This window comes from Eurosta solidaginis, chromosome 1 (assembly GCF_040869045.1).
Source record: "Eurosta solidaginis isolate ZX-2024a chromosome 1, ASM4086904v1, whole genome shotgun sequence".
In the NCBI taxonomy this organism is placed as follows: Eukaryota; Metazoa; Arthropoda; class Insecta; order Diptera; family Tephritidae; genus Eurosta; species Eurosta solidaginis.
The window spans coordinates 330441704-330469425 of record NC_090319.1 but is presented as its reverse complement, the minus strand read 5'-3'; the positions used below and the strand labels follow the sequence as shown (position 1 = coordinate 330469425).

General features: G+C 35.9%; 1 protein-coding gene across 1 annotated transcript in view; it reads right to left on the bottom strand.

Annotated features, from left to right (window-relative positions):
• Positions 1-26124, bottom strand: part of sosie — a 175423-nt gene extending 149299 nt beyond the window's left edge. The window contains exons 1-2 of the mRNA XM_067762145.1: positions 25374-26124; positions 7301-7447 (exon numbers count right to left, since the gene is read on the bottom strand). Coding sequence (XP_067618246.1) covers positions 7301-7447; positions 25374-25515 — 289 coding nt within the window. The 5' untranslated portion in view covers positions 25516-26124. The remainder of the gene's footprint in view (positions 1-7300; positions 7448-25373) is intronic.
• Between the last annotated feature and the right edge of the window lie 1598 nt (positions 26125-27722).

Here is a 27722-nt window from a genome sequence, read left to right as displayed (position 1 = left end):
AACATATTTTTATACTCAGAGTGCATTGCATACAGAGTATATTAACTTTGATTGGATAACGGTTGGTTGTACAGGTATAAAGGAGTCGATATAGATATAGACTTCCATATATCAAAATCATCAGTATCGAAAAAAAAATTTGATTGAGTCATGTCCGTTCGTCTGTCCGTCTGTCCGTTGACACAATAACTTGAGTAAATATTGAGATATCTTCACCAAATTTGGTACACGAGCTTATCTGAACCCAGAATAGATTGGTATTGAAAATGAGCGAAATCGGATGATAACCACGCCCACGTTTTATATATATATATAACATTTTGGAAAACACGAAAACCCTGATTACATATTTAGTAAATAATGCAACTCGAATGTTTAAATTTGACGTGTGGACTGATATTGAGACTCTGAATAAAAATTTGAAAAAAAAATTTGTGATAAAATCAATTTTACAAATAGTATTAATCATAAATCAAAAATCGTTAAACCTATCGTAACAAAATTCGGCAGACAGGTAGCCTTTACTATAAGGAATGCTTTGAAGAAAAACTAACGAAATCGGTTAAGGACCACGCCCACTTTTGTATACAAGATTTTTAAAAGGGTCGTCGACGAATAAAATAAGCTATATGTTTGCAAAAAAAATGTATCAATGGTATTTCATTTCCCAAGTGTATTTATAACAATAAATAGGAAAAACTTTGAATTAAAAAAAATGGACGTGGCACCGCCCCTTTTATGACTAAGCAATTTTCTATGTTTCGGGAGCCATAACTCAAAGAAAAATTAACGGATCGTAATAAGATTTGGTACACAAGTTTTCCCTAAAGCAGGAAATATTTTTTTCGAAAAAATGGACGAGATCGGTTACGACCACGCCCACTTTTATATAAAAGATTTTTAAAACGGTCGTAGACGAAAATAATAAGCTATATCTTAGCGAAAAAAGCTTTGTATTAATAGAATTTTACTTTATAAATTGAATTATAACATTAAATTGGAAAATACTAAAATTTTTGAAAATGGGTGTGGCACCGCCCCTTTTACGACTAAGCAATTTTCTATGTTTCGAGAGCCATAACTTGAAGAAACATTAACATATCGTAATGCAAATGTGTACATATACATATTTTCTTTGTACCAGAAAATATTTCTAAATAAAATGGACGAGATCGGTTAAGGACCACGGCAACTTAGATATAAAACAAGTTTAAAAGGGTTGTAGACTAGAATATTAAGCTATAACTTAGCAAAAAATAGTTTTGTATCAATGGTACTTCACTTATCAAATTTTATTGTAAGAGGAAATGGGGAGACATTTTTTTTAAACGGGCGGTGCCATGTGTTATGTAGAAAAGTAATTTATCTGAAATGAAATGCGCAATTGAAGCTCACGCTGAGTATATAATATTCGGTTACACCCGAACTTAGACACCTTTACTTGTTGTTTTTAAAAAATATAAAATGAACTATAAAAACAGTATTATTTATGTGCCTCTCTTGTACCCTATTTTTTTTTATTTTTTTTTTTTTCAGTTTACTGTACCTTTTTTATACTCAGTTGAGCAGAGCTCACAGAGTATATTAAGTTTGATTGCATAACGGTTGGTTGTACAGGTATAAAGGAATCGAGATAGATATAGACTTCCATATATCAAAATCATCAGAATCGAAAAAAAATTTGATTGAGCCATGTCCGTCCGTCCGTTAACACGATAACTTGAGTAAATTTTGAGGCATCTTGATGAAATTTGGTATGTGGGTTCCTGAGCACTCATCTCAGATCGCTATTTAAAATGAACGATATCGGACTATAACCACGCCCACTTTTTCGATATCGAAAATTTCGCAAAACAACCAGACAGATAAAGCGATGAAATTTGGTATGTGAGTTGAACTTATGACGCAGAATTGAAAATTAATAAAATTTTGGACAATGGGCGTGGCACCGCCCACTTTTGAAAGAAGGTAATTTAAAATTTTGCAAGCTGTAATTTGGCAGTCGTTGAAGATATCATGATGCAATTTGGCAGGAACGTTACTTCTATTACTATATATACGCTTAATAAAAATTAGCAAAATCGGAGAAGGACCACACCCACTTTTAAAAAAAAATTTTTTTAAAGTAAAATTTTAACAAGTAATTTAATATCTTTACAGTATATAAGTAAATTATGTCAACATCCAACTCCAGTAAAGATATGGTGCAACAAAATACAAAAATAAAAGAAAATTTCAAAATGGGCGTGGCTCCGCCCTCTTTCATTTAATTTGTCTAGGATACTTTTAATGCCATAAGTCGAACAAAAATTTACCAATCCTTTTGAAATTTGGTAGGGGCATAGATTTTATGACGTTAACTGTTTTCTGTGAAAATGGGCGAAATCGGTTGAAGCCACGCCTAGTTTTTATACACGGTCGTCCGTCTGTCCTTCCGCATGGCCGTTAACACGATAACTACAGCAAAAATCGACATATCTTTACTGAACTTAATTCACGTACTTATCTGAACGCACTTTATCTTGGTATAAAAAATGAACGAAATCCGACTATGACCACGCCCACTTTTTCGATATCGAAAATTACGAAAAATGAAAAAATGCCATAATTCTATACCAAATACGAAAAAAGGGATGAAACATGGTAATTGGATTGGTTTATTGACGCGAAATATAACATTGGAAAAAACTTTGTAAAATGGTTGTGACACCTACCATATTAAGTAGAAGAAAATGAAAAAGTTCTACAGGGCGAAATAAAAAACCCTTAAAATCTTGGCAGGTATTACATATATAAATAAATTAGCTGTATCCAACAGATGATGTTCTGGGGCACCCTGGTCCACATTTTGGTTCATATCTGGAAAACGCCTTCACATATACAACTACCACCACTCCTTTTAAAACTCTCATTAATACCTTTAATTTGATACCAATATCGTACAAACACATTCTAGAGTCACCCCTGGTCCACCTTTGTGGAGATATCTCGAAACGGCGTCCACCGATGGAACTAAAGATTACTCCCTTTTAAAATACTCATTAACACCTTCCATTTGATACCCATATCTTACAAAAAAATTCTAGAGTCAACCCTGATCCACCTTTATGGCGATATCCCTAAATGGCGGCCATCCATAGAGCTATGGCCTACTCTCTCTTAAAATACTCTTTAATATCTTCCATTTGATACACATGTCATACAACCACATTGCAGGGTTACCCTAGGTTCATTTTCCTACATGGTGATTTTCCTTATTTTGTCTCCATAGCTCTCAACTGAGTATGTCATGTTCGGTTACACCCGAACTTAACCTTCCTCACTTGTTATAACTTTGTTTAAGTTTGATTTGAAATAGATGTCAAAACTTATATTGAAAGATATACATATGCTTTTATCTCTTTTTGCAACGGGTTTTAGATTTTCTTGAAGAAATTTAGCTCTTTCCAGCCCTTTGTTTCTAGATTCTAGTCCCAAAGAAATTTTTTTCTGGTAACACTGCTCATAAGCATGTGTGTACTCGTACTAGTGGATATTACTCATGCGCCATGTCCAATTAAATGTCAATTTTAACTTGGAAAACTTCACACAATGAAGTAATTAAAAGTTTTTGGATTCTGGGTCAAATTGGGTCAAATTGCAACACATAAGCCGAAACCGGAACATTAATTAGAATCAGTTTTATTTCTTTCTGTAGTTTTAGTATAGGCATTTCCGTTTTATCCTCATTAAATTATTCTTTAGAGGAGAGAGAGAATTTAACGGGTAGCCAGAAAAAGCAATTCGGTTTATCTAAAACAAAAAGAGCTTTCTCAGTGAAATATTTTGCATTTTGAATTTTTTTCGGTTTTTCATAGTTGAATAACTTTCAGTTTGAAAAAATTTCACTAAGATTGTTTAATGTGATTTATTGCCAAAGGTTTTTTTGAAACTTTAATTTTGCGACTGTGAAAGGTTTCAATATAATGTATACTTAAAGCTATGTCATCAGAGTCAGAATCTGCAAAAATTGTTATTTCTCAAAATTTAAACCACGATTAATCATACTTCGTATACTTTTGGTGTCATCTAGAGACATTTTCCGCGATAACAAATATTATCGAAAAGTTATCGGCGAAATATTGGTTTATTATTGAAAATTTATCGATTAATAATCCAAATGTGATCGATTTGCTATCGGAAAATTATTAACTTTTCGGGATCCAACTCGATACTTTTTTGTTATAATATTGGGATCCTTATGGGAATATTTTGAGATGATTTCGGCCTTATTTTGTATTTTTTCGGGATTGTTTTAGGTACTATTTTGATATCACTTTGAGAATGTTTTTGGACACAATTCGAGATTATTTAGACGATTATTTTCGGATCATTTCGGAGCAATCCTGTATACTTTCGGAATACGAAAAGTGTCATTTATTGAGGGGCTATCCGTTCATCGTTGAAAAGTTTCGGTATTCTATTGAGTTTTTATACTCAGCGTGCTTTGCACACAGAGTATATTAACTTTGGTTGGATAACGATTGGTTATACAGGTATAAAGGAATCGAGATAGATATAGACTTCCATATATTAAGATCATCAGTATCGAAAAAAAAATTTGATTGAGCCATGTCCGTCCGTCCATCCGTTAGCACGATAACTTGAGTAAATATTGATATATCTTCACCATATTTAGTACACGAGCTTATCTGGACCCAGAATAGATTGGTATTGAAAATGAGCGAAATCGGATGATAACCACACCCAATTTTATATATATAAAATATTGGAAAACACAAAAACCCTGATAATTTAATAAATAATACACCTAGAATGTTGAAATTTGACGTGTGGACTGATACGCAGACTCTTGAGACAAATATGGAAATTTTTTTTAAAATGGGCGTGGCACCGCCCACTTGTGATAAAATCAATTTTACAAATAGTATTAATCATAAATCAAAAACCGTTAAACCTATCGTAAAAAAATTCGGCAGAGAGGTTGCCGTTACTATAACTTACGAGATCGGTTAAAGACCACGCCCACATTTATATAAAAGGTTTTTAAAAGGGTCGTAGACGAAAATAATAAGCTATATCTTAGCTAAAAAGAGCTTTGTATCAATAGAATTTTACTTTCTTAATCGAATTATAACATTAAAATGGAAAACACTAACATTTTTGAAAATAGGTGTGGCACCGCCCCTTTTATGACTAAGCCATTTTCTATGTTTCGGGAGGCATAACTCGAAGTAAAATTAACATATCGTAATGAAATTGTGTACATATATTTTCCTTATAGCAGACAATATTTCTAGTAAAAATGGACGGCATCGGTTAAATACCACGGCAGCTTAGATATAAAACAAGTTTAAAAGGGTCGTTGACTAGAATAATAAGCTATAACTGTAAGAAGAAATGGGGAGACATTTTTCTTTTAAACGGTCGGTACCACGTGTTATCTAGAAAAGTAGTTTATCTGCAAGAATGTACAATTGAAGCTCACGCTGAGTATATAATGTTCGGTTACACCCGAACTTAGACACCTTTACTTGTTTTGGAATGCTTTAATAACAAGTTCGAGATCACTTTGGAAATGTGCTCTAGGGGTACATTTCGGAATTATGTGCACGACTAATTTGGGAAAATTTTAGTACTTTTTAAACGGTTTTATTTCGCTTGAGTTGACAGGCTGGCTGGTTGGCACGAATTTTGTAACAACCCGATGACAATGTAATAATAAGAAAAAAATCGCCGCTGGGTGGCGCAAGGATCGAGATATTCAGAAAAATCGTATTTGTGGTCCTATTTGGAACACATAATACATACAGGAATAGAAAGCGGCCTATGAAAAAAATCGCCACTAGGTGGCGCAAGGATCCAGATATTCAAAAAAATCGTATTTGTGATCCGATTTGGCTAATATTTGGAACACATAATACATACAAGAATAGAAAGCGACCTATGAAAAAATCGGCGCTAGGTGGCGCAAAGATCGATATATTAAAAAAAATCGTATTCGTGGTGGGATTTGGTCGATATTTGGAACATATAATACGTACATGAATAGAAAGCAACCTATGATGTCCGATTTGGCTCATATTTGGAACAAATATTACATACAGTCCGGTAGAAGTAACATCAAGATATTTTGGAGTTGGAGGAGAGACAAGCATACGTGGCTCAGAGTCGAGCAAAGTCTTTGGAAGGATTATGTTTTATGATTTTATTGAAAACAATACTTACATGAAGTAATAACAATACTAAAAGCTAGAAAATAATTGTGTAGATCCTAGGTACTAATCATCACACTCCTCATCAATCTCAATTGAATAAAAGAGTTGGACGCGTGAAATTTCTATTGATAGTCATATATAAGACCAACTGAACCTTAATCAGGTTATGCTACGCCTCACAATTTTAGAAATTTCACGCGCCCAACGCTTTTATTTAATTGTCTGATCAACGCGCTAGATTGATGAGGAGTGTGATGACTAGTACCTAGGACCTAACTAATTATTTTCTAGCTTTTAGTATTGTTATTACTTCATGTAAGTATTGTTTTCAATAAAACCGTTTAACTTAAAATTTTTTTTTTAATTATATTATTTAGGATTAATTTGAGATCATTATGGAATCGTCTTGGGAATATTCGGGGTGATTTTGAGATAACTTTCGAATTATATAAGCGATCGACTGGAGATCAATTCGTGACTATTTTGGAATCCTTTTGCCAGAGTTCAGAAAAATTATATGAATACGAAAAGCTATCGTGCTGTTATGAATGGTGGCTTGTTATTGACATGTTTTTTGTTTGTTAAGGACGTGCTATCGATAACAAATGCTATCGACGAGTGAATGGCTTATTATCGGTGAATTATCGTCAGGCTATCGGTTCATTATTGAAATGTTATCGATAGCACGTATATTTTTACTAAAATCCGATATTTTTTTGATAACCAATCTATAACTTCGCGAAAATAAATCGATATATTTTCGATAACTTTTCGATATTAAACCAATAACTCACCGATAACGTTTGTTATCGACTACAAATTTATGAACCTTATATAACTCGTTTATATCTCGTCCATAATACGCGATTAACAAAAGGATAATAAACCTATAACTCGTCTTAACATAACATGATTTATATTCTTTCGGTGAACGGTTGGTCTCCATCACGGACCTTTGTATAAAAGTTATTTCAACAGTGGTCATTATATAACTATTTTAATTGAAAATATCGGTTGTTAGAACTGTTATTTGCGATCTCTAGTTTATGGTTATATATTTTCTAAATCAATTTCCAACTCACTTTTCAATACATCCTGGCAATGTCCGTTGACTGGTGTGGTATCATCACCGCACAAGCAGCGCTGCTTATAATCGTTTGGATCCTTGACGCAGCTTGTTTTATCTATCGTTAGGCAGTCATCATGGGTGTTACATTCTTTGCCTTTGACTGAAACAAAATGAAGTAGAATGACAAAAAAGTTAAGTAGTTACTCAAAATACTTTTTTAACGAAAATGTTAACATCGTAATTTATCCGAATCAATAACTTTGATATCATTGATTTAGCATGCAAAATCTCAAGGTTAATGGCTTATAAAATAAACCTGTAACTCACTCACTTTATTTGAGTTTTTTTTCACTTTTGGTCTAACATTTTGAGTACTCAATACCTCAGGGTTTTGTCGGAAGTTAGGCGTAGAAATTTATGCAAATATATTCCTGTTAACAAATACAAGCAAATGTAAATATGTATGCGTAAAAATTGGCGTAAGTCACGAACTCGGCAATCAGTTTTATTAAAACAAAGGAGAGTATTCGATAAAAGCAAAAGCGCAAAACCACAAAATAAGGATTTTTTTTTTCTGGAATGTCCCTTGGTCAACTTTTGATTTGCAAAATATACAATAGCCAACTGTTCAGGAGGTTCGATGTGGCACCTGTCAAACCTACGGCTTACGCACACGACGTTGCAGTTTTCATAAGTGGACCAACAATTAGCTCTTTGGTGGTTCGGGCGTTACGGAACAATTCGCCATACATCTCCATTGTAAGCGCATGGCTTGTAAATGGTAACATTGGCATCCGACCAACTATCTATACGCTTCTCGCTCCAGCCTAATTCATCACATTTGAGACGGGCACTTTCATCAACTTTAAGTAAGGAAAGTGTTCCGAATATAAATCATACACAGATAAACTTTTCGTTGTCCTCCCAATACCGAGTGATATCTGTCAATCCGTTAAGGTGAACGTGCTTTCAGCAAGCTCATTGAAATCGCCTTCGGCTCTTTTTCTCAAGCCTATGCATTCCTACAGACATCGCATTAAAGACGCCCCGTCTCTCAGGAACTTTAGAAGATATCTCCGTAAGCAATATGAATAAATTCAGCACCCAAAAACTCAGCCGTATGAAGAAGAGAAACACAACAAGGTTCTCAGGCACATCCAACAAAACTATTCAAATTACTTACTTACTTAATTGGCGCTTAAACGTTTAAACGGTTATGGCCGTCAAACAAATCGCACCAGTCGCTTTTCGTTCTGCAAACGGGCGCCAATTGGTCACACCATGGGAGTTTAAATCGTTTTCCTCCTAATCTTTCCAACGGAGTGGGGGCCGTCCTTTCCTCTGCATCCATAGGCGGGATCCGATAAAAATACTTTCTTATCCGGAGCATAGCCGCTGCGTTTTAATTCGCTGGACTATATTGATGTATGCGTAAAGCTCGCACAGCTCATCATTCCCCAGCGGGTTAAGGGGCTTAGACTATACCCACGCCAGGTATGCCTGTCGTAAGTGGAGGCTAAAATACCAAATTAATTCAAGGGGTAGATATTTGGTGTTGTCCTTATTCACCATTAAACCCATTTTTACCGGTTCCTTTTCCAGTTTTGAGTAAGCAGTAAATACGGCCCGGGTGTTCAGGTCGATGATATCAATGTCATCAGCATACGCCAGTAATTGCACGCTTTTATAGAAATTACTATGCCAACAATTACCCTGTGAATCCCGTTCTCAAAGACAAATACCCTCAACTTGCAGTTGAGGAAAGCAACTTCACCAGGGAGAGGCGCGTCAATGTAGCTCAGCTTCGAACTTACTTATTCAGAATCAATCCCGATATACCCAATGTATATTCCGCTTATAACGGGTCCCCTCATGACACCAACCATCTTCGGATCTAACACACATATTTTTTTGGTTCAACCGTGTTAACACAACAAGTCGAAATCTCGTTAGAGGATAGAATTGATGGCAATTTGTGAGTGATCTCACCTTTTGGATGGGGCAAAACACTGCTACAACAACAACTAAACGTTAAGCAAATAGCTCTAGTCGCGTTTCTGAGAGAGCTTAAAATTTTTCGAATAATTTAAGTACATAAATAATTAAAAATATATATACAAAGTTAGTTACATGGCGTTTATTCGTCTGCTTTGGCTTATTATAGAACTAATAAATTAGAGTTCTAACTTTAACTGTCAAGCTTTCTTTGAACAAACCAAAATGATAAATTGCTGCGGACACGCCCGTTATATTAGTGGTTAATTAGTAGGACGAAAGTACATATAACACAAGTAAAGGAAGCACGTGATGAATGTGACTGCCACTTGGTTATAAAGTCTACGCAATTCTAATTTATGATTCAAACTATTCTAGACAAATGGGTAAGAGTTCTGCAAACAATAAATTATTATCGACTGTCAATCTGATATCTAATCTATTAACGTAGATTTCACATCTTGTGAAAGTTCACATAGTGTTAAAGAAAGAAGAACAAGCGGCTAAGTTGTTGCTTAGCTTATTAATAGCAAAAGTGATTGAAGTATAAATGAATTTATTTTGCATTGTATTTTCAACAACGATTGTTTGCTCGACACCTGTTGTTATAAAAATATCCTATTTTATTATTTCTAAACAACCTCACTATAGACTATAGAGATATTATTGAATCGATAACACTGACTGCAAGACAATCATAAAACATACACGCAGTCGAATGGAAAGTCAGTCAATCCTGAATGTAAATATATTTTTATGTATTTCTAATTATAAGCAAGAATGAAAAATACTCCCCAAAAGTTTTGAGGAGTGTTATCTGTGTTGATGATCCTTTGCCGGATATAGATATATTTATTTATTTATTGCAGCTTAATTAAGCCTAGCTTATATCTATTTACAATCAGCCCAATTCTAAATAAAAATTCCTTGTGAGTTTTTTCACTTCTCCCTTTCCTCCTATTCTGAACAATGTTCGAAAAAGCGGAAACCGGTTATGGGAGAAAAGGAGGTATTATGAATGTGAGGGAGAGGGAGATTTCTCTACCATTTCATAGGAGTTTTTTCACTAGTTAAATTAAAGGGAATTCATCAAAATAGTTAAAGGAAATTGGTTCTTTTAAGAAAGAACACTTATTTGTACAAACTTGTGCTAAAATATGTATTTACATTCTACCCCAATATTCTCACTGTTAATACAACAACAACAACAGCCACAATATTTATTTTAAGTCGAAAAGTATATCATAAGCAACGGTAGAGCTCTTGGTATGCATATTTGATGCAGCCATCCAGAAATTGTGCAAAGATTTGTTGATAAGGCTTAAATAGATTTTGGCATATGAAGAAGTAGGAGTTCAACTTAACTTGGCCGCCAGAAAATTGCTTTGCTGAACGAAAGCAGGCAACTCCGGCAGATTTGTGTTATGCGGCCGTCTTCTTCTTATGTTCCGTTGTTAATGTTGCTGTGGAACCAATTCATTACTAATTTCAGTGAATACCACATGAAATGCAATTAATACTGTGCATTGTTTATATTTTATTTCTTAATTTCCAACAAATTTGCAACAATAATTAAACTTTTCAATCTTTTAAACAAAATAAGAAATGTGCAACGAAATTTCAATTGACAAAACAGCTGACTTCGAAAATTCCAAATTCCTGTTCCCCAATTATTGTTCTCCCTAGGAGAACAGAATTGGAGGAATTTTTCCGCGGGAATAAAAAAATCCGCGAGAACAAAATTCCGCGAGAATATTTAGAATTGGTCTGAATGTATATCTTAATGTATAAAAAACACGTGTCACACGATTGAGGCCAATGGACTCCTAAACTACTGAACCGATTTTGAATTTGTTTTGCACCCCATGTGTAGTTTGATCTAACTTGAAATATAGGATAGGTGACTGGGTAACTAGGGTCTCGAGATATAGGCCAAAACGTGGACCCGGGTACCCCTAGAATGTGTTTATAGAATGTGGATATCAAATGAAAGCTGTTGATGAGTGCTTTATTAGAGGGTAATTTGCATACCCCTAGGTGACTAGGTTCTCGAGATATGGGCCAAAACGTGGACCCGGGTACCCCTAGAGTGTGTTTATAGAATATGGACATCAAATGAAAGCTGTTGATGAGTGCTTTAGTAGAGGGTAATTTTCATACCCCTGGGTGACTAGGGTCTCGAGATATAGGCCAAAACGTAGACCTGGGTACCCCTAGAATGGGTTTATAGAATATGGATATCAAATGAAAGCTGTTGATGAGTGCTTTAGTAGAGGGTAATTCTCATACCCCTGGATGACTAGGGTCTCGAGCTATAGGCCAAAAAGTGGACCCTGGTACCCCTAGAGTGTGTTTATAGAATATGGAAATCAAATGAAAGCTGTGGATGAGTACTTTAGCAGAGGGTAATTTTTAAACCCCTGGGTGACTATGGTCTCTAGATATAGGCCAAAAAGTGGACCCTGGTACCCCTAGAGTGTGTTTATAGAATATGGAAATCAAATGAAAGCTGTCGATGAGTGCTTTACTAGAGGGTAATTTTCATACCGCTGGGTGACTAGGGTCTCGATATATAGGCCAAAACGTGGGCCAGTGAATGCCTAGACAGTGTTTATACAATATGGATATCAAATGAAAGCTGTTGATGAGTGCTTTAGTACAGAGTAATATATTATCCAGAGACGGACTGGGACTGGGACTGGGATTAGGACTAGGACTGGGACTGAGACTCGGAGTGAGACTGTGACTGGGACTGGAATAAAATACATACCACCTTCTGAGACAGGCAATAAGGGATGCAGAAGAATGAGAAGAAATTGAGAGAAGAGAAAAGAGAGAAGGAGAAGGAGATTGAGAAAGAGATAGAATGAGATGAAGATGGAGATAGATGAAGGGAAAAAGACTGAGGGAGGAGTGAATAAAAGGATTAGGAAAAAGTGCAGAAGGGGGAGAGCAGAGTCAAACGGAAAAAGCTTGTTAAAATGTATGCAGATTGACCAAATTTAGGGCAGGACAACGTCTGCCGGGTCTTCTAGTACATATATAATAATCTTAACTAGACTAACATATAATTCTAACTTAGTTATATCTATGAACTACCGTATGGTGCTGAACTGTGGCAGACCCCGGCGGTGCACTGATATGATCGAGTGATGCGTTGCAGTATGTGCTTCGGCGACTTTATTGTATGCGCACAAGAACTTGGAAGTGAAATTGTTGGAAGACGCTTTATATAAAATTACTTAGCAGGCATACATTTTTATTGGTTCTATGGAAGCCTGCCTATACAGTACTAAATGGGTAGTGTTTTGCAATGAATATACAATTTTTTTTTAATCTATTGGCATTACATGATTTGATATCATTAGGTAGCTCGTTATAGCATTTTAATCCCTTATAATACAAGTTACATTTGTCTGCTTCAGTTTTGTAAGCAGGTAGGTTGAATATTTACTGAATGCATATCTTTTACATATTTGATGTTACTCTTTAATTACCGTCTATTATGTTCTTAATAAATTTCATAGAAAAACTAGAAACCCGGAAGACGTTGTCCTCCCTAAATTTGGCCTATCTGCGTACATTTTAATAAGCTTTTTCCGTCTGACTCTGTCCTCCCCCCCCTCTTCACTTTTTCCTAATCCTTTTATTCCCTCCTCCCTCCGTCTTTTTCGCTTCATCTATCTCCATCTTCGTCTCATTATATCTCTTTCTCAATCTCCTTTCTCTTTTCGCTTCTGTCAATTCTCATTCTTCTGCATCCCTTATTGCCTGTCCCAGAGGGTGGTTTTATTCCAGTGTTAGTCCCAGTCCCACTCCGAGTCTCAGTCCTAGTCCTAGTCCTAACCCCAGTCCCAGTCCGTCTCTGGATAATATATTACTCTGAACTAAAGCACTCATCAACAGCTTTCATTTGATATCCATATTGTATAAACACTGTCTAGGCATTCACTGGCCCACGTTTCGGCCTATATCTCGATACCCTGTACGTCGATCGCAAGCCTATGTAGTAACCACCACGTGCGGTTTACGCAACTTGTGTGAAAGTTTGAACAAAATCGACCGACGCATCTCTTCAAACACCGGCGACCAACAAACACACATTTTAGCCTTTCTTTTTATATACATATATAGATTTTTATTTTTCACACTTCACTATTTTATTAAAACGAAATGCAGATTTTCGTTGGTTTTGAAATTCGGCTTAAAAATTGCACATGGAACAACTAAAGACTCTCCTGAATTAATGTCATAATAGCACCTCTAAATCGCGAGCCCCTCAGAAACCCCCAACCTCTCGGCGGGCCTGGTGATGTGCTATACTTGATATCATTCGCTATAATATTTTTTATTGATAAGCACGTTGGTTAATTAAACACCAACCAATTACACAGAAGTATATCCGCACCCCATGTGAGTGCCGGTGCGTATACGTAACATTTTATTATTACGTATAAACAAATAAAAAAATTTGCAATAGACTAATATTGCGACTATAAACTGAGATATAACCCATCCCACCGTGGTGTGATGGTAGCGTTATCCGCCTACCACACCGTATGCCCTGGGTTCGCACCCCGGGCAAAGCAACATCAAAATTTTAGAAATAAGGTTTTTAAATTAGAAGAAAATTTTTCTAAGCGGGGTCGCCCCTCGGCAGTGTTTGGCAAGCGCTCCGGGTGTATTTCTGCCATGAAAAGCTCTCAGTGAAAACTCATCTGCCTTGCGGATGCCGTTCGGAGTCGGCATAAAACATGTAGGTCCCGTCCGGCCAATTTGTATGGAAAATCAAGAGGAGCACGACGCAAATTGGAAGAGAAGTTCGGCCTTAAATCTCTTCGGAGGTTATCGCGCCTTACATTTATTTATTTATTTATATTTCAAGTTAGATCAAACTACACTCGGGGTGCAAAACGAATTCAAAATCGGTTCAGTAGTTTAGGAGTCCATCGCGGCCAAAGATTTGTAACACGAGATTTTTATATTTCAAAGTAAAATAAAAAAGTTTCTGTCTAATGTTTAGCCAATTTAGAGCAGAGAGCATGTCTCTGATAGGTGTGTCATAGCGTTTTTTGAGAATGAATCTCATAGCTCGGTTCTGTTGCTTTTGCAGCTTGTATATCTGACTATCTCACAATATGAAAAATATAGTCGGACAGTAAATAAAATGTTGTTCGATTATCGATCTATACACCATTGCTTTGTATTTCTTATTTAAATATTTGCAGGTTCTCTGTTTAAAATATATGTTTTTAGGTATTTTTCCCACTGTATAATCAACGTGCTCATTGAAATTGAGTTTATCGCCTATTTTTATTCCCAAATATTTCATGGTATTAACTTTTTCGATTACTTCGTGGTTAATATTTAAATTTTGTAGGTCACTATTCCGGAAATTTCGTCTGGAAATGACTATAAATTTGGTTTTGCTGACATTCAGTTTAAGTCTCTATTCGCATAACCAATCATAAACACTATTCAGATCTTCCTGACTTTTACTATATATTTCAGTTATATTTTCTCCACTAAGCATCAGTAGTGTATCATCCGCGATGAGTTTAATATCACAGTAGTTTATAGAATTAGTTATATCATTGATATAAATATTGAACAGTAATGGTGCCAGCACCGATCCTTGCGGTAGGCCAATTGGTACCTCTCTTTTCTCCGATAAGGATTTTCCAACTATTGTTCTTTGATTTCTATTAATGAGGAAGTCTTCAAACCATCTTGACTCATTACCAGTGACACCTATTTTGGCTAGCTTTTTTATTAGTAGCTTTTGGTCTATCGTCTCAAATGCACGTTTTATTCCTGCTTAGGTCTTCTTTCCAGTTCGCTATAACTAAATTCAAAGCACTTTCACATGAATGCTTCTTCCGAAAACCAGATTGCTGGGGGATAATAATTTCATTATCTTCTAAGTATTTTACCAGCTGGTTTTTTACCACTGTTTCTAGTATTTTCTCGTCACATTGTAACGTATTAATTGCTCTGATCTCATCCGCTTTAATGGTATTGTTAACCTTTTTTATCGGCACAACTACGGAAGATTTCCGTAACTTAGGAACTATACTTTTATCTAAGCTTTCGTTAACAATTTGAGCGTAAAATAACCCTGTATAAGTTATAACTCCTTCCGAAATGAGCTTTTTCCCTCCAATTTTGGTTTTGAACCTGCTTACTATTTCAAGTACGTCAGTTGTAGTAACTTTTTGAAACATAAAAACATTTGTGCCATTTGGCACACCTAGAGTACTATCATAATTAACGGAAATAACTGGGATATGCAGGCTGATCTCCAATATACTGTCAATAAAGTAATTATTTAAAGACTGCGCTATTTCACGTTCCTGATTATAAAGTTGGTCGTTTATTATTATTTTTTGAATGCCATTATTTTCTTTAGCCATGTTAATGCAATTCTTTAAGCTTTTCCACATGGCCTTACTGTCACCAAAATTACAATCGATTTTGTGTTCCATATACTTCGCTTTTTTAATCTTAATTAGTTAATTAGTTGTTTATATTTACGTTTTTTAGCGATATATTCATTCCATTCCCCAGTTGGTATAGCGAGTTTGTAAAGATCTAGTTTATTCTTGTTCAAATTTGAAAGTTCAAAATCATACCACTTGTTCATAAGCTTAACACTGACTTCTTTGGAGTATCTCAGTGTGGCCATTGCATTTGATAGGGTATTATGTAGCAAATTAGCTTTAGTTTCGATACTCAAGTTTTCAAAGTCAGTGAAGTAGAACTGTCGTAATTGGTTAATAAGACTGTCACATGTATAACCCAAGAAATTATGGGTTTCCTAGTTCTCATTTGAAGTAATTTGTCTAACTTGATATTAAATTGAATAGTTTCATGATCTGAAATCTGATATTCTTCTGCACATGATATTGAGCTACTATCTGTAAACCTATTTTTTGTTCCATAGCAAAGGACCGAAATAAGTCAACTAAGCAGTTAGTATAGGTAGTGCTCTTAATGAGGTTTATGTTGAAATCGCCGACAAAGATAATATTATCCTGTGTTAAGCAATTATTATTTAAAATATCCTGCAAATACGTAATAAATTCCCCATCACTCGAGCTTGGTGAGTGATAGATCACAGCTATCTGGTACGTTCCGGTAACAAGCACAAGTACCTTAATACAAGCACGATCATCTCGGGAATGATTTAACATAAACCTTCTAGGCCATCCCTCCCACCACACTCTATTTCAATGGAAATGATGATGCTGCTCAATTCAGTTTCCGCAGTCTTATGAGTTTTGCAAGGAAACTGAATTCAGACATAACGGCATATAGACAGCACTTTTTCACGCTGTCGAAGGCAACTTCAAAATCGATTAAGGGGGAATGTGTCTATTGCCTTTTTGTGGGCTTTTAACAAGATTTTGCGCGTAGTAAAAATCTGGGCGATGGAATATTCACCAGGTTTGGAGCACAACTGATAAGGTTCAGTCAGCCGACTCACGGAGAGCTTCGATCTTTCGCATAATACGCTTGACAGGACCGTACATGCGATATTAAGAAGGCTGATTAGACGATAGTTTACGCAGTTTGCAAGGTTCCTCTTCTTGTGGACTGGGAAAAGAACATTAAGGTTCCAATCTTCGGGAATGCGCCTTACAAACTCCTCACCGCTTCGCAGGCAATCCATCAGCGGCCGCCGTTGTTTTTAACCTCGTTATTACTATTCTGACTTCATCATAATCGCGTGGGGGACATTAATTCCATTATCATCGATTGTGTGGTCGGGTTCATTATCCCTGAGCGATACAATGCTGTCTCCATTTAGGAGAGCAGAAAAGTGTTTCCTCCATAAGCGAAGTACTCTCTGGACATCGGTTACAAAGTCGCCGTTTTCGTTTAAACAGGAGTTTGCACGGACTTAAAAGCTTCCGTTTGTTGCCGAATTTTTTTGTAAAATCGACAAGTGTTATTCCTAGTGGCTAGCAGCTCAAGCTCCTTGCACTGTTTTCTTCATGCAAAGGCGCCTTTGGGCCCTGTAGACAGCGTCTTTGTTTTCGGTTGTTTTTCCATGGTCGCCAGTAACCAATTTTTTTCCCCTGCAACGATACGAACTGGAGCACGCTAGGAAGGTCATTAATGCACAAGAGAAATAACAAAAGAGCTAGGATTGAACCTTGGGGAACATGTCGCGAAACGTCTAACCAATATGACTTTCAACTATTTTTGCATACTTGCTTGTTTCTGCCGTCTAGATAAGAACTCATTAGATTGGTTGCATAACTTGAGAAATTTCACAACTCAGTTTATTGCATAGTTAGTAAGGAATGATCGACAGAATCAAAGGCTTTGGAGTGCTCAAAAAGGGTTAGGAAAGCCATAAAGTTATCATCACTGCAAAGTATGTCTTCTATCACAGAAAAGAGTGCCGTAGAACAGCTTATTTTTGGTTTGAAACCAGACTGTTGGTCCGTCAGGAGTTTATTTTCTTGCACATATGTAGCGATCTGCCCATGTAGAGAAAGAAAGAAAAAATTAGTAGTATGGCAATTGAACTGTAGAATCATTTTGCTTGGGAATTGGCACAATTTTAGCAGCTTTTCACCAATTTAGAAAGACATCGGTCGTGATGATAGGATAGGATGATTTTCAAATTTAGCACATATTCTGTCTAATCGCATAGCGTTCATCGAAACTCGAGAGGACTTGCATCAACAACACAGTAATTGCCAATACATACATATGTATATTAGCAGCCGAAGCAGGTGGTTTAACAAAACTATGTTGTTGCTGTTATTATAGCGGTAAAGAAAATATTCGAAGGTTTTGCGGAGTGTTATCGATGTTGATGGTCGTTTGCTACAACAAACACCATTAAGGCACAAGCCCCACCATCTCGAGGACGATTTGACATGACCACGTCGAACCTTCTAGCCATTCCGCCGCATGCCCTAGTTCCACGAGGAACTTGGGGTCGCCACAGTCTCGGCTGTTAAAGAAACAGGATTCGTTACGGATAGCTCAGGTTGAAAATTGATTTGGAGAAGTTATAAATTGCGCTAACAATCCCTTGAATAATTTGCTTATTTTAATTGCCTCTTACAACAGGCATACCTAAGGCGTGTTTATTCTAAGCTCCTCTTACTCGCTGGGGGTTTTAACAAAACAATCGTTAAAATCAACATCGGGGAGGACAGAGAGATCAGCTTTGAATTTGTCAGTCCCAATTCTCTTAACGTATTCCAAATTTCCTTCGAATTTAAAGCTGAACTGATCTTATGAACGGTAAGTCGATCTGCTTTGAATCGCACATATAGCACACCTAGATCAATATGGAGCTAAATCAAAAATCGCTAATTTTGAAGTTTTGAGTATCTCTGGACTTCTCAATACTCATTACCTACCGAAATGTATACTCTATTTACTATAAGCTTCACTTATCAGTAATACAAGTTTTATTTTGTTGTGTTGATTTTCCGACGGGGTGGATAAATAATGTATATTGGAACGATTTTCCGTCATCCCTTGTCAAATTCAATTCAATTCAATTCAATTTATTTAATAATTTGTACAAGTAAGACTATTGTCTCTTAAAGTACATCAACATTTGGAAATAAAACTAATACGTATATATGTTAAAATACGATTACAAAATAATAATAATAATAATAAATTACTTAACTATACAAGTTTTTTTTTTTTTTTTTTTTTTTTTTTTTTTTTTTTTTAAAGTGAGCTATGACAGCAAAAAAAAGGAGAAGAAAAATTATATAAATCATACTAGACATGTATTTATGTATTGTATGGATAGATTGATATATAGATAATTTAATTGTACAATATTAATAAAATGAAGTTGTGGAAACAGTTATATACTTTTTCCTGCTATTGCAAATATTCAAATAATGCCAATTTAAAGCGTCTACTATTGCGTTCATTTTTAATTTTATTTGGTAATGAGTTCCAAAGTTTTACAGCACTAACAAAGAATGTTCTAGATGATGTGAGATATCTGTACCATGGAACAATAAGATTGCAAGTTCTGTCTGATCGAGAGAAACTTAGATTTCTAAAAAGATAATCAGGCTGCCTTCTATGAATAAGTTCATTTAAGAAGACTAAATTGCGGTAATTTAAAAAATCTACAAGGCTGCAATTAAGGATTTTGATAGAGAACTCCGATATATGGTCAAATTTGCGTTTGGAAAAAATATATCTAGCACAGTTATTTAAAGCAAGTTGCAACTTTCTCTCACAATCAATATTGCTGAATACGGTCGCCCCAAATGATATCAGTGGAACTATAAGAGTTTTCACCAGCTTTAATTTAACATTAATTGGCACAAAGTCCGCAGTGTACCACAACTTTCTTAATACAAAGTATATTTTGCTCAAAATATAGTTTATATGGTCCTTGCACCCAAGATAAGAATTTAATTTAAACCCAAGACTAGTAACAACAGGCTTTGAAAGGAAAGTGATGACAATGTTTCAACCAATTGCCAGGAATATTTAAAACATGTGGCCTTTATCTTGGACGCGTTAAGATTTAGTTTGTTATCATTTGCCCAGGAAGAGATGCTTTCAAGGTCTTCATTCATCCTGAAAACTAAGTCCTCTGATAAACCAATCGGCCGAGATAAATATACCTGAGCGTCATCAGCATATAAGTGTATCGATACACTCCTGCAGCAATAAGTCATATCATTAATAAACATCGTAAACAAAATCGGACCAAGTATTGATCCCTGTGGCACCCCCGAATCAAGACGCTTCATTTCCGAGCAACTGTTGCCGACCACTACTTTCTGCCACCGATTACGTAGATAATATTCTAGCAACCTCACAGCACTACATGAGAAACCGAAGTATTTACTTAGTTCTATTAAAAGAATGGAATGATCCACTGTATCGAAAGCTTTGGAAAAATCTAAAAGCGCCAGAATAGTTAAATCACCTCGGTCATACGCTGGACGAATGTCTTCAATAATTTTAAGCAAGGCGGTATTGCAACTATGGAATGCTCTGTAACCAGGAGTCCATTGGCATTAAGGTACTCTGTGATTTGTACAGCCGCTAATTTCTCCCAGATTTTTGACAATACTGGCAATATGCTGATCGGGCGAAAATCTGTCAACAATGTAGCCGACGGTTTCTTAGCAACTGGAATGATTTTCGCTATCTTCCAAGAGCTGGGAAAGGTTGATGTTGTTATAGAAAAGTTAATAATATGAGTCAGCGTTGGAGCTATGCTCTGGATTACTAATTTCAAAAACTTTAGACTGATACCATCATTCCCAACTGCATTATATTTAATAGAACTCATACATCTTAATACATCGCACTAAACTGAAATAAATTTACTTGTTTATAAACCAATGTTTCATTTATTTTAAAGTCCACATTATTCTGGAATTTGCACGACTGCAAGAAGTAATCATTCATATTATCAGGGTCCAAGTCACATTCTGATTTAATTTTTCCCCCATGCCCAGAGTGTTTAGATTTTTCCACAGACTTTTTACTGGCAAACCAGTATCAAGCTTAGCCTGGAAAGATCGTATCTTGGAATTTCTGACTAATAACGTGGCGTGATTTCTGGCTTGGCGATACAACTCCCAAACCGTCTCTGAATTATCTTGCTTCCAACAGTTGTACCACTTATTACGCACTTTGATAGCCGACATTACTTCATTAGTAAACCACGCTTGTTTCTTGGTTTTTATTTTCACTTCCTTGAGTGGAACATATTTATCAAATAAGTATAAAATTTGTGTAATTAGAAAATTAAGCTTAAGATTTATATCAGGAAGGAACCATACACTATTCCAATGCAAAATACCAGCCTCATACAAAAACTCAGATAGATTAACTGATTTAAAATCTCTGTAATAAAAATGTGTTGTGGTTTTACAACTGAGGTCAATGTTATACGATATGAAGAGCATATCATGATCAGATACACCAGCAAGTCAGAATTGGTCACAATGAACTACCTCGGAGCTATTAGATGTGCATACTAAGTCTAGCAAGCTAGGTATACAATTTGGTGAAAAACCGTGTTGGAAATTTATTAATCGCATCTAAGCCAATGGACTTTAAGTTATTAATTAATTTTAGCGATCGGGAGTCGTTATTAAAAATGTCTATATTTAAGTCCCCGCAGAGTAAAATATGCTCATATTCACATGAAAGTTGGGCCAGTTGCGAGAACAAATCAACCATCTCAAATAATTTGCTAGGGTTGTACGCACATATGATTAAACATTTATTAAAACTACTACCAACTTCCATAATAATGTACTCCACTGGATCATTCAAACTTGATTTAAAAATTATTTTCTGGGGAATTTTCGTTTTTCAATATATGGCAACACCCCCACCCCTGGCTCCAGTTTTCCTTTCATTCCTAGTCAACTTGTAACCATGCAATTCATACAAATTATCTCCAACATCTTCTTTGAACCAGGTCTCTGTCACGCATATGATATCTATTTTTGATATCTATTTTTGAGTTGCCCAAGATGAGGTTCATATAATCAACTTTGGAACGTTAAATTTGGTTTTGAGACAAACCGGTTTCGGCGTTATGCCATCATCAGTGTCGATTTTCGTTCCGATCTGTTGTTGTCGTTTGTCCTGTATTTATAGTTCCTAGGTACATGAGCAGGTACTGTCAAAATTTATGCTTGTGTATATTTAGTTATGTGTATGTGTGTTCATTCAATCGACTAAAATTACGGATTTTTGCCTGCCCCAGTCAGCCACACAAATCGATCAGTAAAAACCACCCTCGGTTCTGAATGAACACACATACACATAACTAAATATACATAAGCATCAATTTTGACAATACCTGCTCATGTACCTACAAACTATAAATACAGGACAAACGACAACAACAGATCAGAACGAAAATCGACACTGATAATGGCATAACGCCGAAACCGGCTTGTCTCAAAACCAAATTTGACAAGGAATGACGGAAAGTCGTTGTAATATACATCAATAATAAAAGTAGTTGTAAAACATTAAAAGTGCCATTGGCCCATATGCGAGAGGCAGTCTGTTTTCTGAACATTGCCATTTTTTTAGTTGATCGCTGTTTTGACCCAGGTGTGAGATGTACATATCATCCCCAGTTTGGGATGCATTTCTTTACGTTTAGGCCCGGTTTTTCAGTAGTTGGTTAAGCTAAGCTTAAAATAGGTTTGCTCAAACTCTAGTCAAATTTAAACTCCAGTTACACTACTGATCAGTTTTAAAGTAAAAATTTAAGGCGCCTTTGGGGAAGGCTTTTTTGTACGGCAAAATTGTTTTTTGTATTATCTAGATAATGTTTGTTTGTAGTTTTAAGTTGCTTCCATTCATTTTCTTGAATGAAAGACTACCTTGGCCCGGCTTACGTAGAAGCTATAACGCCATAACTAATTCTTATTTTGTGAAATCTTTCAGATATCTAGATTGGTTTCTTAAACTTTTTTTGCTGTCTTTAGATTGCTGTACAGTTGCTCCACCAACACACAGTTAATGCACTAAGGCCAGAACCATGTGTGTAGGTTTCTGCGTAATTGAGGCTACTATATATTTAAATATATTCCGATTTAATGGTTTACTCCAAGTACGAAAAATTTTTTAGTTTTTTAAATGCTTTTAAATTAATCTTTTGTCATTTCGTTTCCCGCACTATCCGCCATTTTATTCTCAACCACATGAATAGCGTCCTTTTATAGCATGCGGTTGAGTTGTGGGGAAAAACGAACTAGACGCGACGACGTTACAAAACGAAGTGTTATCTAGATAATGTGTAGATACGACAACAGCTGGATTTTGCTTACCTAACAAACATGTAAAAGATACTTCTCCAGCGAAATATACATCTAGTTCCGGAGGTGATATCCAACATTATTATCTAGTTATTCTTAAACAGATAGTTCTCAAGTTGATATCCAATTTCATTTCCAATTAACTATCCAACCTTTAATAAATTTTGTAAAATTTATAGTTCTCGAGTTGATCTCCAACGTCATTAGCATTTGGGCACGTGAAATTTCTAAAAATGTTACGTGTGACATAACCTGATTAAGGTTCAGTTGGAATTACTTATGACTATCAATAGAAATTTGACGCGTCCAACACTTTTATTTAATTGTCTGATCAACGCCCTAGATTGATGAGGAGTGTGATGACTAGTACCTAGGATCTACCTAATTATTTTCTAGCTTTTAGAATTATTATTACTTCATGTAAGTATTGTTTTTAATAACACCGTTTAAGTTAAACAATTTTAAGATCGCGGGTTGGAATCGAGCTCAAGGCCTTACAATAATTATTTTATCATTATTATTGTTATGATAATTTTTTCTTAATTGAAAAAATTATTAAATTAGAACAGAAGAAAGAAAAAATTTAGACAACTGCCAAAGCTCGTTGTATAGAGCCATTTCGGGAACTGCTAAATTCCTTCATCGGAAACGTTTTGGCGCCGCTGCTATAACCATTCAGCCATCACAGCCGTTTTTTGTTTGTCTTCATTACTCTTACTTCAATTCTGGTTTTTGCCAATTGATATTCACAGCACTGCGACATCTGTTGCAGAATGCATGTGAAAATTGGACTTGTTTGATGGCAATGATGCCATAGTGTCATATTTCATTGACACTTTTTCCCCGTGCTCTGGGATGTATTAACAATTAGCACCGGCGCCTAAACGTTGCGATGAAGGAATTTAGCAGTTCCCGAAATGGATCTATACAACGAGCTTTGGCAGTTGTCTAAATTTTTCTTTCTTCTATTCTAATTTAATAATTTTTTCAATTAAGAAAAAATTTATCATAACAATAATAATGATAAAACAATTATTGTAAGGCCTTGAGCTCGATTCAAACCCGCGATCTTACTAATCTGTAGGCCGATATAACAAAAAAATTGTTAAATAATTTTTTTTAATTATTTTATTTTCAAGTTTTTAGTTTTTATTTAATTGCCTATTATTTCTCATTCTATTTAGTTCATTTACTGACTCATTATTATTACAAGGACACTTTCCTGACAATTTGTTACAATATAAGTCCTCAATACATAATCTTTCCAAAGACTTTACTCGACTCTGCGCCACTTATTTGTGTCCCTCCTCGAACTCCAAAATATTTTGATGTCACTTCTACCGGACTGTATGAAATATTTGTTCCAAACGTGAGCCAAATCGAACCACAAATACGAGTATTTTTAATACCTCGATCCTTGCCACACCTAGCGGGATTTTTTTTTCGTATGTCGCTTTCTATTCATGTATGTAATATGTGTTCCAAATATGGGCTCAATCGCACCACAGATACGATTTTTTTTAAACATCTCGATCCTTGCGCCACCTAGCTGCGATTTTTTTCATAGGTCGCTTTCTATTCATGCGTGTATTATGTGTTCCAAATATGAGCACGATCGGACAATAAATACGATTTTTTTGAATATCTCGCTCCTTACGCCACCTAGCGGCGATTATTTTCTTATTATTGCGTTGTAATCGGGTTCTGAACTATATTCCAAGTTTCAAGCCTGTAGCTTATCGGCAAGTTACTTAAATTTCAATTACAAAATTCGTGCCAACCAGCCACCCTGTCAAGTCAAGCTAAATAAAACCGTTTAAAAAAAATTCCCTCTTTTGCTGAGTACACTATGATTCTCAAGTTGAGCCACTTTTTCGTAACAACTTTTAAGATTTTAGAGATATTCTAGTTATCAACATGAGCTCTAATGTTACTCAAGCCCAAATGCTTGTTGGGTATATTCGGCACCATTTCGCACGAACGCAAATCACCCATAGGTTAACTAGAGTTTAATCCTGCCAGATCGGCCGCTTAAGCTTGGCATAAACTTCAGTTAAAGTAGACAGAACTACTACAGAATAAGTTTAAGCGCAGTTTAACTGACAAACTGAGTAGATTTTGTCCTGAATCAAGCAAAGACCACAAAATGTCAAAATAAACTCAAATCATTTTTCAACATCAGTGCCGTTATTTCCGGGGTTAGTCTTGCATCAGATTTATGATCTTGCAACGGTGAACATATTTACCGTCAATTAAAATAAAACAAATAGCCTCAAAACTTACTTATTGGTGTTGGTGCTGGTTTGTCACTATTTGTTTTACCAAATGTTGTTAAAGCCGTCGAACTGACGCCAAATAGTATTATGAAAACGCCAAACAACATCGTCAAGCTGCCGCATTGTGTGAAACGTTTTAAGGGCTGCATTTTGTGTATGCAATGGTTTTTGTTACTTTTGTTGGAAATAAATTATAACGAAGTTTTTTTTTTTTGTTTTTTTTTTTCTAATCAATTTTTTTTTTTTTTTAAGTTTAATTCTTTTGGTTTGCTGCGTTAGGTAATCACAAATAATTGAAAATAATCTTTGTTGTGTTATTCCACTACAACAACTAAGAGTACCTGCGCCACACTCAGTGAGTTGGCACTTCCGGTTTGTGGTGTGAATATGACCAGCGCGCGCTCAAAAAATGGTAGTAAAGTAGCGCTTTTAGTATACCAAATGAGTCAGTTTTTGAAATTGAAAATTTGCAGTATTTTAGTTTTCTATTTTTTTTTACTAAAATTTCACTTAGCACTATTTATGACGTCTCAAATAATGCACAAAAGTTTGGCTCAGTAGTTTCCGCTCTCAAAGGTTTTTCAACTGAGTTTTTTTTTTTTATAAATGAAAACTTCGATTACTTATTATAATTTTTTGTATGAATTAAATTAAATTTTCACTTGTTATTGTTTGTTTGGAAATCTGCTGAAGACCGAATCTTCCGAAATTTATTTGAATTATTATTACTTGTCGCATGAACGTTGTGATTGCAAGTGATTGTTTTTGCAGAAAACTTCAAGTTTAAGTTTGGTTTGCTTTTGTAGGTTTTCGCCTCAATGCGCGCCAATGTCTCTCTGCCGCCGTTTTTTTTTTTTTTTTTTTTTTTGCCTCCTCGCTAGTCCGTACTTCTTGACACGCCAACCCAACGCATTGAGTTAAGTTTTGTACTGGCTCACAAGTGCATACAGTCATTGGCGATTAAAATGATATAATACATCAAAGCACAATTTTCAAAAAAACAGACAAAACTATAGTTTTGTGTCCCTGCTCGGGCCCCTTTTGAATTTGGAATAAAAACTCTGAACTTGAATTTTGAACTGAAAAACAAGGCGGAGAGCGCTGATGGATTGCCTGCAGAGGTATTCAAATACGGCGCCGACTAGTTGGTAAGGTGCATGCATCAGCTTCTTTGCAAAGCTATGGTCGGACGAGTGCATGCCTGACAATTGCAATCATAGTGCTCTTTGCCCTGTCCACAAAAAGGGGGATCCTGCAAACTGCGCTAACTATCGCGGAATCAGCCTTATTAGCATCGCAATCAAGTGTATTGTGCGAAAGATTTAAGCCTGTCCTAATTCGGCTGATGAGATTTATCAGTGCGGCTTCAGACCTGATAAATCGACCATCTACCAGATTTTCACTATGCGCCAAATCTTGGAAAAACCCACAAGAAACATAATTGACAGCATTACCACAGAGCCTCCTTCGACAGCACGAAAATATGAATTTAGTTCCCCCGAAAAATAATACGGCTGTGCAAAATGGCGCTGGCAACACCGTCAGCTCAGTCAGATTGGGAAGGACCTCTCCGAGCCATTTGAAACTAAAAGAGGTTTTATACAGGGCGACCCCCTATCTAGAACAATATTCTATAAAAGCATGCAATGACTGGCGTATGCTAATGACATCGATATCATTGGCCTCGATACCCGTGCAGCAAATTCTGGTTACTTCAAACTGGAAAAAGAAGCGGAAAAGTTGGGATTGATGATCAATGAGAACAGTACGAAGTACTTTCTGCTATCAAGCAAAGAGTCAGTGTATTTGCGCCTTGCCAAACATACCACTGTTAACAGCCATAATTTCGGGATTGTAAGAGACTTTTTTAGCAGAGGGGACCTACGAACTATCTCTATACGGGACACCGTAGTCTGCGATATCACCTAAGTAAATTAAATCTATTTAATACACAAATCTGTCGCTTTTGTGAGCTGGAGGATGAAACGGTGGTTTACATTCTCTGCGAATGCATCACTCGAACAAGGCATATACTCATCCATATAGGTGACGTGGCTCTTAATTCCTTCGTGAAATGGAGTAACAAACCTGTTCGGTTTCTGATATCCGCGATTATGAGATGCACCTATGTTGAAGAGTCGTAAACCATGCTTCTCTCATTCCCTTCTAATATTTTGGGGTATACACTTAAAAAAAAGTGTTGTCCCATTTTGACTACCCCACACTGTATGTATGCATAAACACTTGTTGTAGGTAAACTCTCATAAAATTCGCTAGCAAATATTTAACATGATGGGTAGCATATATTTCGCTTTATACCCCTGTCGGAGGGCAGGGTGGCGAGTAAGAGTAAAGC